At 38.6% G+C, this 16,153-nt stretch overlaps 1 protein-coding gene across 1 annotated transcript; it reads right to left on the bottom strand.

Annotated features, from left to right (window-relative positions):
• Positions 1–1,327: 1,327 nt before the first annotated feature.
• On the bottom strand, positions 1,328–15,769 carry CUNH2orf69 (chromosome unknown C2orf69 homolog). Its single transcript, XM_024757395.1, has 2 exons — positions 15,312–15,769; positions 1,328–5,283 (listed from the first exon to the last, which is right to left on the bottom strand). The coding sequence occupies exons 1-2, from the start codon at positions 15,663–15,665 to the stop codon at positions 4,456–4,458; spliced, it is 1,182 nt and encodes a 393-aa protein (XP_024613163.1). The 5' UTR covers positions 15,666–15,769; the 3' UTR covers positions 1,328–4,455.
• Between the last annotated feature and the right edge of the window lie 384 nt (positions 15,770–16,153).

Here is a 16,153-nt window from a genome sequence, read left to right as displayed (position 1 = left end):
CTGAACCCATGCCCCCCCCCCCCCCCACCCCCCCCGCATTGGAATCGCAGTCTTAACCACTGGACTGCCAGGGAAGTCCCCTAGGGTCTTTTATTTTAAATGCAAAATATTTTAATCGTTTTGCCTACCTGGCTAAGACCAAATGAGATGTTTTTCATATATAAAATAGTACACAGCATGTTAGCTGCAACTTGTCAGGAATTCCAAATCTCAGAATTTTGTTGCTGAAACGGATCTTAGAAATCATCTAGTCAATCCAGATTGCTTAAATGACTGTCTAGGCTGACACAGCTGGGTGATAGAAACTTGAAATTATAGTTGTGGTAACCAGATTAGTAACTCTCCATTCTTACCCTTAGGTGCAGCTCATCTCAGATACTTAGGGATACATCATATAGTTATTCTCTGGTTACAGTTCAGGGGCACAAAGGAATTTTTTTCCTCTGCCAGCAAAACAACTCAATGTGCTGCTTGCTACACAGACAAGAGATACAAAGTAAGACTAATGAACAGGTAGACAGCAGAGTGTAATATAAAAATGGAATAGTATGCAGTCAAAGAATGAGACAGGTATATGTATGTACTGGCAAGGTACATACATACCTTGTATTTTTCCCAAGGTAATTTTCCCAAGGTAATTAAATGAGAAAAAGGTTTGAAACTATGAGTACAGTACGATGCCATTTGTGTAAAAGGTATGCTGTAAATAAACATTTATTTGTATATGCATAGAATTATCTCTGCAAGGATATATGAGAAACCAGTGATAGTGACTGCCTCTGAAGTTAGACAAGTAGATGGGAAGGCTGGAATTTGCAGTTATTATCTGATTTTTTTTTTTGCCCTGGTATATATTATTCTTTCAAAATAAATTTTAAAAATACATGCGAAGACTGTAATTATTTTCTTCTCACAAACATTAACAGTATTTGTCTTGGTACATAATTACATCTGAATTCTATTTATTCAGTAATTTCAAACTTGTCACTTCGATGAAATATCAAAACAAGGGAAACAAGGTCAACATGGCTTATTTTCTGTCCTTTTGAACAGCAGCTATGTGAACATTTCGAAAGAACCTTAGTAATGAGGCTTTTTGTTTTTTTTTTTTTTTTTGGTACACGGGCCTCTCACTGTTGTGGCCTCTCCCATTGTGGAGCACAGGCTCCAGACGCGCAGGCCCAGCAGCCATGGCTCACAGGCCCAGCCGTTCCGCGGCATGTGGGATCTTCCCGGACCAGGGCATGAACCCGTGTCCCCTGCATCGGCAGGCAGACTCTCAACCATTACGCCACCAGGGAAGCCCAATGAGGCTTTTCTTACCCATCTAATGTTGCCAACAGACATCAAAGCTTAATCTAAGAAGTTGACCCCCACCAAAAACTGCAGGAAGCAGGAATGCACGTCTGGATGGAGTTGGAACTGTGCTGCTGTGACTCCTTCCCCCAGTGCTAAAAAACAGATATAGTCAGGAGGAACTAACATAGATTGGTAGTCACCCACATATCTCTGGTGTTACCTTACAGTCTTTTTTCAAGCATACAGGCCATGGGTGTTTGGATGTCTTAAATACACCTAAGCTATAATGTATTTTTTCAAGTTCCATTAAATAGGATACTAAAATGACCATCCTAAGTGACTGCCTGTCTCTACCACTAAGAGCTGCTTGGCCTCTCTGCCTTTGTAAAGAGCAACCTGAATTCACAGATGTCTATCTACATGAATATCTTATCCTCTAAAGCATGTTTCTCTTAAAAGCCCTTAAATGAAGTGTAACAGAATAGCTCTTTTAAGAATAATACCTTTTTGTTTCATATTTTTCCTCTTAAGCCTTAGTCTGTTACACATTTCCATCCTCACATGCTGGAACTGTTTTGTCTGTACTGTATCCTCAGTGCCTAGACCTTCTTTGCCCTTGGTGCGGCTTAGATATTGCATGAATGAAATGAAAAACCGATCACACCATATTCTAACCAAGTCTCTTGATGACAGCTAAAGGAATACAGATGATTAGTGTAGAAAAGGAAGAACTTACTTATTTTTGAGAGATTTTGTTGTCTGGGAAATCCAACAGAAGGAAATGATGCTATTTTCTGTGGAGCAATTTAAAGGAAAAGAAGAGATGTATTTTTATAGGAAAGGTTCAAAGTTGCCTGTATGAAAAAACATGGAGGTTAATGAAAACACACACAAACCCAAAGTGGCAAAGTGGAGAGAAATCGCTTCCTTCCAAATAACGATTTAAAGTTTTAACAAATCTAGTAACAAACAGCACATCCAAACAGACTTCTGTGGATTAAATTTAATACAACTGTACATTCATGCTGTGGCGGTAACAACTTTCACATTATTTGTTTGACTACTTTTCTCAGTTGACTTTTTCATGACACAAACAAAGGCACAATCCAAAGGATACACTAACATTTATAATAGTTTTAAACAAATGTGGAGAAAGAACAAATTTTAAGTATTAAACAGATATTTGAATATGCATCAACTTGAATATATTTTCATTAAAGAAAATATTTTCAGTTCTCAACACTGTCTCATTTTGATGCAATGGCAATTCCAGGTGTCCCAGACAGTTATTCTTAATATCCATTCAACATATAACAATTACAATTAAGCATTTACATGACTGGATAGCTACAAGGACCATATTTTAAATATCTCAGATTTTTAAATGAATCTTTCTGCTAAAAGTCATACGTTTTCCATTTTAGTTAATCCTGTAGAAATAAATGCCTTTCCTTCCCCCCCTCATTAAAGTACTCAGTAACTTAGCTATGTTACATTAGATACACATAAATTTAACCAAGGATTATTAAACGTATTGAAAGAAGCCATCCAATCAATAATGGTGCTTTAAGACAAGGTAATAAGTCAAATGTTAGAATTAGGCTGACTTGTTTCCTTGTTGGGAATTTTGGGTCTCAAAAGAAACAGCAGGTATTTAAAAGAAACCAAAGCAATATAAAACTACTGTACTTCATCCTTAAGAAAAAAAACATTGAAAGATACTATTCTGAAGTTCATACAATTTAAGCATCTGGTAAGTAAAAATCCTTTCTTAGAAGTTTCTGAATATTTGGAATATATTTATAGAGTCGTTAAAATATAATTCTGAGACGAAACCAATAAATTAACATTTTAAACTATTGTTTTATATATTTAGACCCTCTAGGTTATTGATCTTAAGCTTCAGTCTTTTTTTCTTTTTCAGTCTGAAAGCAGCATGTTACTTCCCTGCTTAATTATTTCATGGCCTGCAAAAGCTAATTATTAATAAACAATTTTTAAAAAGACCACTAGCCTTTTATTGTAATCTTTCAATGTTAGTTGACATTCATTAGATCTTGGTTTCTCAAAATGTATTTATCTAGGTCAAGAAAAATGGGCAGAAGGAAACCTCACCCAAATTATGTAGCAGTGTTAAGCAAATTCAGTCTTTGAGCCAAAATTAAATCATTTGTGTCTTCAAACTTTCTCTTTCAACTTTTCATATAGCAATCTAGTTTTACATTTTGGCCAAGGAGAGATGCTTTCTTTGGGCAGACAAAATCATGCTTCAGGAGAAATAGTGTCTTAGTTCTATAGAATCTGTCTCCTTTTCAATAGGGCACTACCAAATACAGTATTATATTTTACCTAAGTTGCTCTCTTTCAAAAGATGATAGGATGAAACAATTTAAAATCTGTACTGTATTTTTACCCAGTATACATAATTATGTTCAATTTCAAACAATTTTCCAAAAGAACTGGTTTTTTGCCAAAATGCAAGAAACTCCAAAATGTCTTATCCAAAAGTTGCCAATTAAAAATTAAGCCACAGTGCTTAAGTGTAGTATTTTTAAAAACTAACTTTACTGCACATTCTTAGATATGTGGAAACAAATACATTTTGACTCTTAAGAAAAAACACTTGATGGCACACTGAAGAATGACACCGTAAGTTTATAAACATAAGAGGCAGGGTATAGTTATTGCAAATTGATGGAAAACATCAGTGTGCTTTCACTTTGTTTGAAGAGAAAGTGTTTGCACTCAAAAGTTTTCAGTGCGAAAATACCTAATTACCCTTAAAGTATCACCAAAATTGGTTTTAAACATTACTCAGAAAATAAACTATTTCCAATAATAACAACCTTAATTGCTTTTTATAAGGACTATATTATAACTTTCATTCTTAAGGGTCTTGTATCTCCCTGTAGGATTATCACAAACCACCTTCTGGATTTCAAATAAACTAACTCTAACCCAGTCCCAATTAAAAACTATCCACATTCACAAGCAAGGAACACTACTGCACATTACACTCATAGTTCAGGAATGTGTGCTTCCTTCCCCCCACCCCCCACCAAAAGAAACCTGACAATGCATCTATGAATTACATCTCATTATCTGAATTTATAGCACAAAGTGCTTCTGATCTTCTGTATTAATAATACTGCTGTCTCAAAATACTTCATGAACCCTGAAGTGATTCTCTATGGAAGGAGCTTCGTTTGCAAAATGAATTTGGCTAGTCACCTGCATACCAAAATCTCCAAGTATCTGAACAAATTTCTTGTGCTCCTTTCCAATCCAAGATCTCATTGGATCATGTACTTGGTAAGGTGTTACATGGGTGTGAACAATAATCCCTGTTTGTGCAAATTCTTTCAAGACTTCTGGATAAGTAATCCAAGTATTGCTTCCCCCAGAATGACCGCCATCCAGCCAGTACATTGTTTTTATGCTTTTGATAAAAGCATCAATGTTCTTGTCTTTCTTGGCTTCTTTCAATTCAAAAAGCAACTGATTCAAAACAACACAACCTTTACTGAATCCAATCAAAGTAAAAGAAGCACCATTTAGTGATGGTGGATAAAAACTCATGGCAGACTCAACAAATTTTTCACAGTTCCTCTCTTTTTCTCCCCGGCAACCATTAGTAGTATGAGAAGAACTGGATCTACAATTAGATGCTTTGGCGTCCTTATTCAAATCTTTCACATTCTTCTTTGGTAGCAAACTCTTCTGACTTAAGTTAAAAGCATTAACTAATAACGTATAAAGGTGCTTAAAAGCTCCAAAGTCAGTATTGTGTTCTGGAGCACCAAACATATTGCTTTTCACAAAATTGTCATAGCAGCTGAATTTGTGCAAATGCATTCGGGAACACTTTATCACCCAAATATAACTATTGGGGAACCGGTGGGCTAAAATGGTGGCAACATTTTCTAGACTCCAGTTTTCCCACTGATAATTCTCAGGATGACGAGTCATAATTTCATGGTAATTCTGAAAGGTAAGAAAGATAAAACAAACATTAAATACACAGTTATGTAAAATTATTTCCACAAAATTAGTTTCCCATTTTTATTGGGGATGAAGTAGGGATGTTATAATGACCTATGGTTAATGTACTAGAAATGAAAACTATAAATCTATTACCTTCTGGCTTTAAGATTTTAAACAAATCACTTCTTCAGTTTAAGCCTCAAATCCATCAAACACAGGGTTATAAGATAAAGCTAAATAGCACAGTAGAAATTTTAAAAATAAAACACTTTAGAATGATTATAGATTTTAAAATGGATTTTATTTAGTATACATATGATCTATTATTCCTAAGACATTAACTGAAAATAAAAATTTGGTTTCTTAGACAGATTTTTTGACCAACACAGAATTCTAAAATATTTTCCTATTAAAGCTGCTATCCTGAACTCCTCCCTCTTTGGATTATTCTAGCAACCTGAATGCTATGTTTAATTTCAATTTTAGTATTACAAAGCTGCAATGAACATTATAGAAAAATCTTCATGTATATCTGTGATTACATCCTTAAAAATAAAGTCCCAGATGTGGAAAAACTAGGTCAAAGAATATTCATAAGTTAAGGTTGACTATATAGACTACAATACTGTCTTCCAGAGAAGTATGTATAATTTTTCTTTTATCTTTGTTAAATTTCATTGGCACAGGATAACTTATTCTAATTTGAATTTATTAAAAATTTAAATGAAGTTGAAATTTTGTTCATATATTTATTAGCCATCTGGATTTCTACTTGTGCCTGTTCGTATCTTTTGCCTTTTTTAATTTGGTTTATTTATAAGTATTCTATATATATTAATAACTTTTTGTTTATGTTCTAGGACGTACATGTAAGTTTTGTTTTCCTTTCAATTTTTATTCATAATATCCTTAAAAAAGGGAAATTCATTCAAATTTATTTCATTTATTCTATAAAATTTATTGGATACGTACTGAACAGTCATGGATCAGAAGAGATGAAACCCCTGCCCACACAGAGTGCACATTCTAGTACAGAGATACATAATAACTCCATGAGTTAATAGAGCAGCACCCTCCAACAGAAATATAACATGAGCCACATGTACAATTTTCTAGCAGCTACGTTAAAAAAAAAGTAGAAAGTTAACAGGTGAAAAAAAATTTTTTTTATTTTTGGCCACGCCCTGCAGCATGCAGGATCTTATTAGTTCTCCGACCAGGGATTGAACCCATGCCCCCTGTTGTGGAAGCATGGAGTCTTAACCACTGGACCGCCAGGCAAGTCCCAAAATTATTTTTAATAATACATTTTATTAAGCCCAATACATCCAATATATTATCATTTCAACATGTAACCAACGTAAAAAATACTGAGATTATTACATTTCTTTTTCTTTCTAAGTTTTTGAAATCTAGTGTATATTTTACACTTACAACACATCTCAATTTGGGTGCTAAATTTTCATCGGAAATACTTGATCTGAATTTAGATTTCATAAGATTTACAGTTGCAAAAGTAGATTCACATACCCAAGTTGCTCAAACACACTTAAAAGTTTTCCAGGAACTGAACTATCAGTTTTTAGATTTAAAGTTAAATACAATTTAAAATTTAGTTCTTTGATCACACTAAATTTCAAGCGGTCAATAGCTACAAGTAGCTAGTGGCTGGACAGCACAAGACCTTATAGACGTTATACGGTGATAAGTGCGATGGATAACAAAGCAAGGGAAAAGGAGCATAAAGTTTTGGAGTGGGTGGAAGGTTATTATTTAAACACAGGGTAGTCTCCAATAAGACAATAGCTGAGAAGGGCCTGAAGGAGCTGAGGGACTGAGTCATGATTATTTCAGTCATAAGGAACTGCAAAATGACCTGAAGTGGAGCCATCGTTGTGTAACCAAGATACACCAGTGAGACCAGTGTACCTCCAGTGAAGTGAAGAAGGAGCAAAAGTGACCACTAAGAGGGTCACAGAGATTGCTGGTGAAGAGGGGAGGTGCTGATCATGCCTCGTAAGATACCCTGAGGACTTTGGCCTTTGCTCTGATAGGGTGTGGAGTAGATGGCTGATATAATCTGTTTGGAAGGATTACTCTGACTCCTGTGTGCAAAGGGGCAACAGTTTGAAGCAGGGAGACCAGTATGAGGCTACTTAAGTATAACCCCAATGAGAGAAGGTGGCTCGAACCACAGTGGTAGTAGAAGCAAAGGTGGTAAGAACTGGTCAGATTCTGTATATATTTTGAAGGTAGAGTCAACAGCATTTGCTAATGGACTGGGTATAGGGTGTGAGAGAAGGGAAATAGAACTGTACTTCTTCCTTATTTCTAACAATCACATACCAAACATTTTTAAATGCACCTCTCTTTTGACCTAGTAATTCTACTTCTAGGAATTTATCTCAGGGATATACTTGCACACATGCATAAATAAATCTGTCTAAGGACATTTATTCCTGCTTCAGAAGAATGAGGCAGTTCTATGAGCACTCATACGGGTTGTAAAATAAGGGCTAAAAAAACGCCTGAATGCCAAGCTATCATTTGTGTTTAAAAAAAAAAAAGTTTGCATCAGCATAGAATGTCTCTGGAAGGACATATAAATCAGTAACAATGGTTAGCCTTAGGGAAGGGAAATCGGAGACTGCCTCCAGTCATCCAAAGGGATGAAAAGGAGACTTATTTTTCAATGTACAACCTTAAATAAAATGAATTTTTAGCAATATACACATTTTTCTATTAAAAAAATGAAGACTAATAAAAGTAATACTACAAAAATTTAGTCTACATGCAAAGGTATAAGGAAGATATAAAAACCACCAATCCATAAAACCACCATTAGAAATAATCACTATTAAAATTTTGGTGTCTAGTATTCCAGTGTTCTGTAGTATACATACACATATACAAGTATGTATGTAAGAGAGCGTTCTGTATTTCTTCCCTCAGCAAGATTATACACACAGTTTTCACTTAAAAATGTTACAGGCATGATTCCTTATCAATAAGTATAGATATGTATAATTTTTAGACTTCCCATTAAAAAGATTAATACCAATTGATACTTCCACTGGAAGTATACATGAGTGCTTATTTTCTCACATCCTTACCCACACTGGCTATTAGCATTAATTTTTAAAATATCTTTGCTACTAAGATAAAATGATATCTTACTTTTAATTTGCATATTTTTATTCCTAATCAGGTTGAACATTTTTCTATGTTTATTGGCAATTTTCATTTGTTAATTCTCTATTCATATCCTTTGATAACTTTCCCAAAAGGATGCTCAAGTCCTTCTTAACAGTTTTTACCTCATTAATATTAAGTTTGTCATATATGTTAAAAAAAACCTATTCCCAGAAGGCCATCATTTAATTTTTTTATGGATTCTGCTACTGCCTTCTGCACATCCAGATTTATGAGATATAAAATTATCATAGGAGCTTAGATCTGAAAGGGCTCATCTAAATCCTTTTTTTTTGTTTTTTGATAAATATCTCTCTTTTTATTTCAGTGAGACAACAAATTTGGGCCCTTTCCCTTGTCCCTACCTATAAGAAATTTACACTCTTTTTCTGCACAGAACCCTTTTGTCCAAAAAATGAAAGAATTTGCAATTCAGGTACCAATGTAAAGAATAGAGGGATGAACATGAAAGGAACTACCCCCACATGCAGAGGTGGGCATGCGTGCACACACATGAGCATCATCAGAAAGGGAAGGAACAAATTTCCAACACAAATTGAAAGGTGGAAATATTCTTGCCTATTGAACTTTGACTTCCATTTCTTCATATATTCATCAGTGGGCATTTGTGGGTCACTAAGCACAGTTTACAGTCCCTCAAGAACACAGTCCAGTGGGAGAGACAGAGATAAATAATCACAAGGCAATACGATTACTGCTGTAAAGCAGGGATATGTGAAGAACTGTGAGGGGACATAGAGAAAGGGAGACTCAAGCTATGTTTTGGGACATCAGGGAAGGCTCCACAAATACATGAGCTCAGTTTTGTAGTATTAGTAGAAATTCCAGAATTATGCAGTAGAATTCCTATTATGTCTGAAGTAGGAATATTAGTCAGGTCTTCATAAAGACACCCAAATATTAGTTGGGAAGAACAGAGCCAACACTGAATTATTCTATGGATTCCTAAATAGCTAGTTATAAGTGCCAAATACAAAAGAAAGCACAAACATCTAAATCATTTTTATAGCTAAGGAAACTGAGCTCCTACAAACTATACAGTTATTTATATTATATAGTTATTTAATGAGCTAAAATGAATAAGATTTTATGACTCTGTTTAGTCTCTACCACATAGGAGGTGGCAAACCTAAAAACTTGGTGTTTTCTTTGATTAACCAGAGGTTACATGATCAGAGTAGGAAAATGCTCATACTAAGTAACTGTGTGTATGTACTAAAATGTAAAAATAAGATTGTTACTCTTGTGTCTAATAAGTCCAAACCTAAGAACAATGGATAAGTACTCCCATATTCTAGAAAGAGACACCAGACATCCCCATAGGACTTGCTAACAGGTAGTCAAAACCAGTTCTGCAACCCAGGATACTATACAAGGCCAATCTACAGAAGAGGTGGAAGAACGTGGGAAGAAAGGGTTTTCTTTTGAGAGAGTTTTCATCCCAGTTGGGAATGCAATGCACTTACTCTCCCTGTAGGGGTTAAAGGGTAGGAGGCATGCTTCCTCATCCCCAGTGAGGCAGGCGGCAAGAGAATCTCCTGGAGAGATTAAGGGGTAGTTACTCCACAGGTAGATGCTTGCTGACCTGCAAAAACATAAAGGCCCATCCCACACTGCTACTGAAGTACTGGTACAAAGGATTTTTAGGAAAACTTGACATGTGTCTCCATGATAAAGACTTAAGTTAGGTGGACTATTGTTATAGCAGAGTGAGGAGAGCTATATAGGGTACGAGCTGTACTTCCATAAAAAATGGGTCAAGGGGGCATCTTCGCTGAGCATAAAGTGGACATCTCACGTAAGCAAGCTAAAAGGACCGTAACAGGAACAGCCTAAGAAGGCTGCTTGACATAGCACACGAAGCCCCAGGGTATATGGTCAGATGTGAAATAGTAGAGTGTGTGTGTATATGTGTGTGTGTGTGTGTGTGTGTGTGTGCGCGCGCGCCCATGGTTCTTGGCACAGAGCTCCTAAAACCCTTGGAATTTCACGGGTGACAGGGGTTGGTCACCAGAAAGACCAAGACATGATAAGAAGTTTGGAACTTTCAACCCCACTCCCCATTCTCCAGAGAGGGACTGGAAATAAAGTTAAAGATTGATCATACCTATGCAATGAAGCCTCCATAAAAATCCCCAAAGTACAAGTTTGGATAGCTTCCAGGTTGGTGAACACAGGAGGTGCTAGGAAAGAGGTGCACTCAGAGAGAGCATGGAAGCTCTGCACCTCTTCCCACATACCTTGCCCTGTGCATCTCTTCCATCTGGATGTTCACCTGTATCCTTTATCATATCCTTTCATAACAAATGGGTAAACAGTATGTAAACTGTTTTCCAAAGTTCTGTGAGCCATTCTAGCATACTAACTGAACCCAAGGAGGGGGATCGTGCAAACCCCAATCTATAGCTGTTCAGTCAGCAGTACAGGTGATAAACTGGGACTTGGCGACTGGCGTCTGAAGTGGGGAGGGGAAAAGACTTGTGGGACTGAGCCCTTAACGTGTGGAATCTGACACTAACTCCAGGTAGATAGTATCAGAATTGAATTGAATTATAGGACACCCAGCTGGTGTTGCAGAGAATTGCTTGGTGTGGGGGGGAAATACCCACACATCTGTTGTCAGAAATATTCTGAGTGTGGTAATAGTGTGAATAGCAAAGGAGAGTCACATAGGAGAAATGAGTCTTTTCCTACTCACCAGGACATACACTTAGGGCATGGTCATCTATATATCCTAGTGTTTAGGAAAGCAAAAGTTTTTAAAAGCTAAACTTGGAAATGACCCAAATGTTCATGAACTGCTGAATGGGTAAGCAAATTGTATGTCCATACACAGAAAACTACTTGGCATTAAAAAGAAATAAACTTCATGACAGAAACAACAGAAATAATGAATTTCAAAAGCATTAGGCTAAGTGAAAGAAGCCAGACACAAGACTACATACTACGTGACTCCTAACTAATGAAAATCTAGAAAAGGCAAAACTATACTGAAAAGAAAGCAGATTAGTGGTTGCCTGTGGCTGAGAAAAGAGATTGACTAAAAGTAGGGCACCAGGGGTACTTTTTAGGGTGATCAAGATGTTGTATTACATGATTATTGTGATGGTTACATAATTGTATTCGTTGAAATTCATCAAATTGTAAACTTACACTTAAAAATAGAAATAGGGGGGCTTCCCTGGTGGCGCAGTGGTTGAGAGTCTGCCTGCTGATGCAGGGGACATGGGTTCGTGCCCCGGTCCGGGAAGATCCCACAAGCCATGAAGCAGCTAGGCCCGTGAGCCATGGCCGCTGAGCCTGCGCGTCCGGAGCCTGTGCTCCGCAATGGGAGAAGCCAGAACAGTGAGAGGCCCACGTACTGCAAAAAAAAAAAAAAAAAGAAAAAAAAGAAATACCTACAATCTTGTATCCTGAGGATTTAAAAAGCAAGAAACTCAAGAAAATTGGACAGTACTTACTTAAAAAAATTCTGATCCCCCTCCAAAATCACTACTGATAAGAAAAACATCAGGAGGTACCTAAAGAAAAGTGAATTACTACGGCCTCAGCTTTCCTGTAATTCAAAGGATAAAAGGGCAAGCATAGAATAAAAAAGGACATACAATAAAAGATGACTGCAAGAAGGAAATCAAAAAAGTAATGGTAATTAGCATTTAAAATTACACTGTCAACCAGATCCAATTAACATCAAATAATGAATCTGTGTTAACATGAGGCAAAACTTCTAATGGTATCCTACAAAGTTCTGTTTGGCCCTATTCTGTTCAATATTTATCCAAATTAAAAATAAAGATATAGAAAGAATGCTTATTTAATTTATATATGATATAAATGAAAATAAAGGTTCTAAAAGGATCAATATACTAAAAGATGAGCTGTATCTCACAGGGTAAACTTCTTAAGAATAGACATTAGGCTCAAAAGAATCAAGTGCAAAGAGAAGGAAATCTGAGCCTAAAAGCCCTTCATATAATAATAGTCAAGTAGCACTTAATACATTGTTCAAAAGAACTTACGTTTATTCATTCAATAAGCTATCTACTGAACACCTACTTCATGCCACTCACTAAGCATCGCAGATATAACAGTGAAGAAAACAGACGTGAAGTGTGCATCATACTAGTGGAAGACAGACAAAATCCAAAATGAGTAACTAATATAGTAAATGAAATGGATAAAAATGAATTATCCTAATTCTTTATCAGGAGAAAAGTTGACAGGGATCCTGTGCACATGTATGATTATTAAATAGGATGGTCATCAAAGGCCTCACTGTGAAGGCAACTTTTGAGCAGAGACTTGAAATAGGTGAACTAATGAATCCTTACAGACATCTGCAGGAAGATTGTTCCAGGCAGTACGTGCAAACTTGAGGTCAAGTGTGTCTACCATAAGCAATATGAAGAAGGCTGGTGTGGCTGGAACCTTCTGTGGCGAGTAAAACAGATAAAGGAAACAGTCAAAAAAGCAGCAGGGTGGGAATTCCCTGGCAGTCCAATGGTGAGGACTCCGAGCTTCCACTGCAGGGGGCACAGGCTCAATCCCTGGTCGGGGAACAAAGATCCTGCGTGCCAAGCAGTGTGGCCAAAAAAGAGAAAAAAAGAAAAGAAAAGCTACAGGGTGGGAAAGGTAAATAGAGTGAAGGGCCTTGCATGCCATCAAGAGGACTCTGGCTTTTACTATGAGTGGCACGGGAAGCTGCTGGTGTTTTGAGCAGAGGTGTGGTATGATTTGACTTAGGTTTTTAAATGATTATTCTGATCACTTCTAGATACATTTAGGAGGTAAAGCCACTTCATTTGCTGATGTATTAAGAGAGGACAAAAGGATAATTTCAAGATTTCTAACTTGAGCAACTAAATAGGAAGTGTTTCCATTAACTGAGAGACAAGATGATGACTACAGGAAGAGCAAGTTTAGGGACAAAGATCCAGAGACTTTAGGTTTGAGATATGTATTAAATGTCCGAAAGGAAATACGTGCATGTAACTGGCAAGTCTAAAGTTCCAGGAATAGGCTAGAACACAAATGTTGAAGGTCGTCAGAGTATAGGTAGCATGTAAAGCCACAAGACTGAAAGAGATCACAAAGGGAGTAAAGGTAGTCAGAGGAAAAGTCCAAGAACTGAGCGCTACAGAACTCCCCAATAATTAAAAAGGTCATCAGAAAGATAAGAAGGGAGGGTAACTCATTGGGTATTCACATATTTAATCCTCATTGATATCCTATACATCATTATTCCCATTTTGTAGCTGAGCTGGCTGCAACACAGAGAGATTTAACAATTGGCCAGATATTTCATAGCTAAAAAGTGCAGAATCAGGGTTTAAAACTAGGCGATCTGGCCTCAGAGCCTTTGATGCATTATTATTCTCTATTTCTTCTCTAAAAGCTCTGGGTTTTTAGAGGACTTCATACTCTGCATAAATCAACAGTATATCACTGTCCAAAAAGCTAAGGGAATCTCAGGCTACTTAAAGAAATGGATGATGTCAAAATGAAAGGAGGTATCAGTCTAACTATATTTAGCACTTTATAGATTTCACCTGAAGATCTGTGCTATATTCTGACTTGCACACTTTAAAAATATTTAGTAGGTGTTCAATGAAAGTTAGTTATCATTATCATCGTCATCATTATTATGGATGCACACAGTAGCTGGTCCACAAAACCCTGGAAGTCACTGTCAGCAATGCCATGCTGATTTCCCAAACCGAGCAAAAGGGCATCAACTGAGTACATTAAATTCCTCCTCTTAAATTGAAATACTAGTTTTGATTAGCAGTCAACTAGACCAGTCAATTATTTGGAGGGCAAGAGAAAAAACTACATATACCTTCATCATCATCTGACTCAGGGCACAACGTTTGTAAACATATTTTTTTAAAGCATTAATTTCAAAAACAATAATTGTTTAATAAACTAATTACTTCACGGTTTAAGAAACACATCCAGCCATATTTTAGCTTTACCTCTCTATACCAGCACTACCCAAGAGAACTCTGTGATGAAGGGAATGTTCCGTGGAAATCCTCTGTAACTGCACTGTCCAGTACAGCACACACAAACCTTAGGGGCCGCTGAGCATTTGAAATGCAGCTAGTGCGACGGAGAAACTGGATTTTTAATTCTATTTAGTTTTAATTAAATAGCCCCATATAACTAATGGCTACCCTATTAGACAAAGCAGTTCTAGATTAAGATCTAGATTAAGGCCCAGCTTTCCAGGACAACATAGCCATGTATATTTGCCTGCAGCCGCAAGATTAATAATAAAGATAAAATCACACACAAAAAAGTACAGAATTTAGGTGAGCATCAAAATATTGACATGCTTAGCGATTTCTGTCCCTTTTCTTCCACCCATTCTCCCCTTCTTAGGGTTACTGTCACACCCTAGTACCAGTATTTTGTCTGTTTACTTTTTAATAACTGCCAGCACGCTAATTTAAAAGCCCTCTCTCCGTCTCCTGCCCCCCTCCCCCACCGATCCTCTGAGAAACCAAGTTATAGAATAAATACACATTTTCTCGTTTCTAGGTCTTCAATTCTACCCCCTCGAAACCTGGACTGACGGCTGGCTCTTTCGAGGTCGTAGCCCTCCAAGGACACCTCCTGTCTAGGGCTCTATGAGGAGGGGGTCAGGGCGTGGAAGGGGCGGTTCTGGATGTCGTGGAGCCACCCCGTTTAGCGCCATGTGTGAGTGTGTTCAGGCGAGGCAAGGAACCGGGCCCCAGCTACGAGGGAGGAATCTAGAGAATTCGCATATGTACAAGAAGAAGGAGCAGGTGCCCAGGCAGGCCGCAGGTTACCTGCACATCCCCGGGGAAATAGAGTACGTGATGCTGGGGCGGTGGTTGCGGCTCCTCCTTCGCCAGGTCCCCAGGGAGGTCCCGCCGTTCCGGTCCCTCCCCAGCGGCCGCCGCCGCCGCCGCCAGCAGGACCAACTCGTTGCCTCGCTGCGGGTCGGCTCCCGGCACCGCGGACAGCTGCACGCACTGCTGCCTGCACCGCTCGGCTGACGGGGAGCCGAGAGCGCCGCTGCGGCTGCTGCTGCCGCCCAGGTTCATGGTTCCGGCCTGAGAGCTGAACGCTGCGACTCCGATTCCGAGCTGCGGTAGCAGGAGAAGCAGCGGCGGCGACCGCAGGAGCCCGAACCCCAACATGGGTCGCCGCCGCCAGAGCGGGTCCTAGGGTGTGGGAGGGCCTGAGGGAGGACGCTGGGCCGGGTGCCCAACGGTGTGCGGGAGCGACCCGGGCGAGAGCCGACCCCGAGGGCAACGACGGCGTCAGAGGCCGACGTCCGCGCGCAGCGTGCGTAAGGGAAGGAGGGGTGTGCGCGAAATCCGACTCCGGTTCCCGGAGGGGGCGATGAGAAGGGGGCGTGGCCTGAGGAAGGACGTTTGTGATTGGTGGGTTCTGCCGCGGCCGGGAAGTTCGAACGGAAGTCTGGGAAAGAGCCTGAAGAGAGCAAAGGAAGCGGGAATGAACTGAGAACTCCGAGCAAGGAGGGCGGCAGTTGTGATACAGGCGCAGCAGCAGGTGCTGCCCGAAGGTCGCTTCCAGTACGGGGTAGAGAGTTTTGAGTATACCATGCTCCCCTTTCGGTAAGCTCAACTTTCAGGTGAGGTTTTTCTAGTCCTTCGAGCCTTAA

Source organism: Neophocaena asiaeorientalis, unplaced genomic scaffold (assembly GCF_003031525.2).
Source record: "Neophocaena asiaeorientalis asiaeorientalis breed wild unplaced genomic scaffold, Neophocaena_asiaeorientalis_V1.1 scaffold246, whole genome shotgun sequence".
Classification (NCBI taxonomy): domain Eukaryota; kingdom Metazoa; phylum Chordata; class Mammalia; order Artiodactyla; family Phocoenidae; genus Neophocaena; species Neophocaena asiaeorientalis.
Note: the sequence above shows the minus strand (reverse complement) of the source record. Positions and strands in the feature narration are given on the sequence as shown.

Bases quoted from the DNA above. Each gene is read 5' to 3' on its own strand.
- CUNH2orf69 (XM_024757395.1), bottom strand. From the start codon at position 15,665: ATGTTGGGGTTCGGGCTCCTGCGGTCGCCGCCGCTGCTTCTCCTGCTA. The intron at 5,284-15,311 runs GTAACCTGCGGC...CTTACCTTTCAG, and splicing joins ATTTCCCCGGGGATGTGCAG to AATTACCATGAAATTATGAC.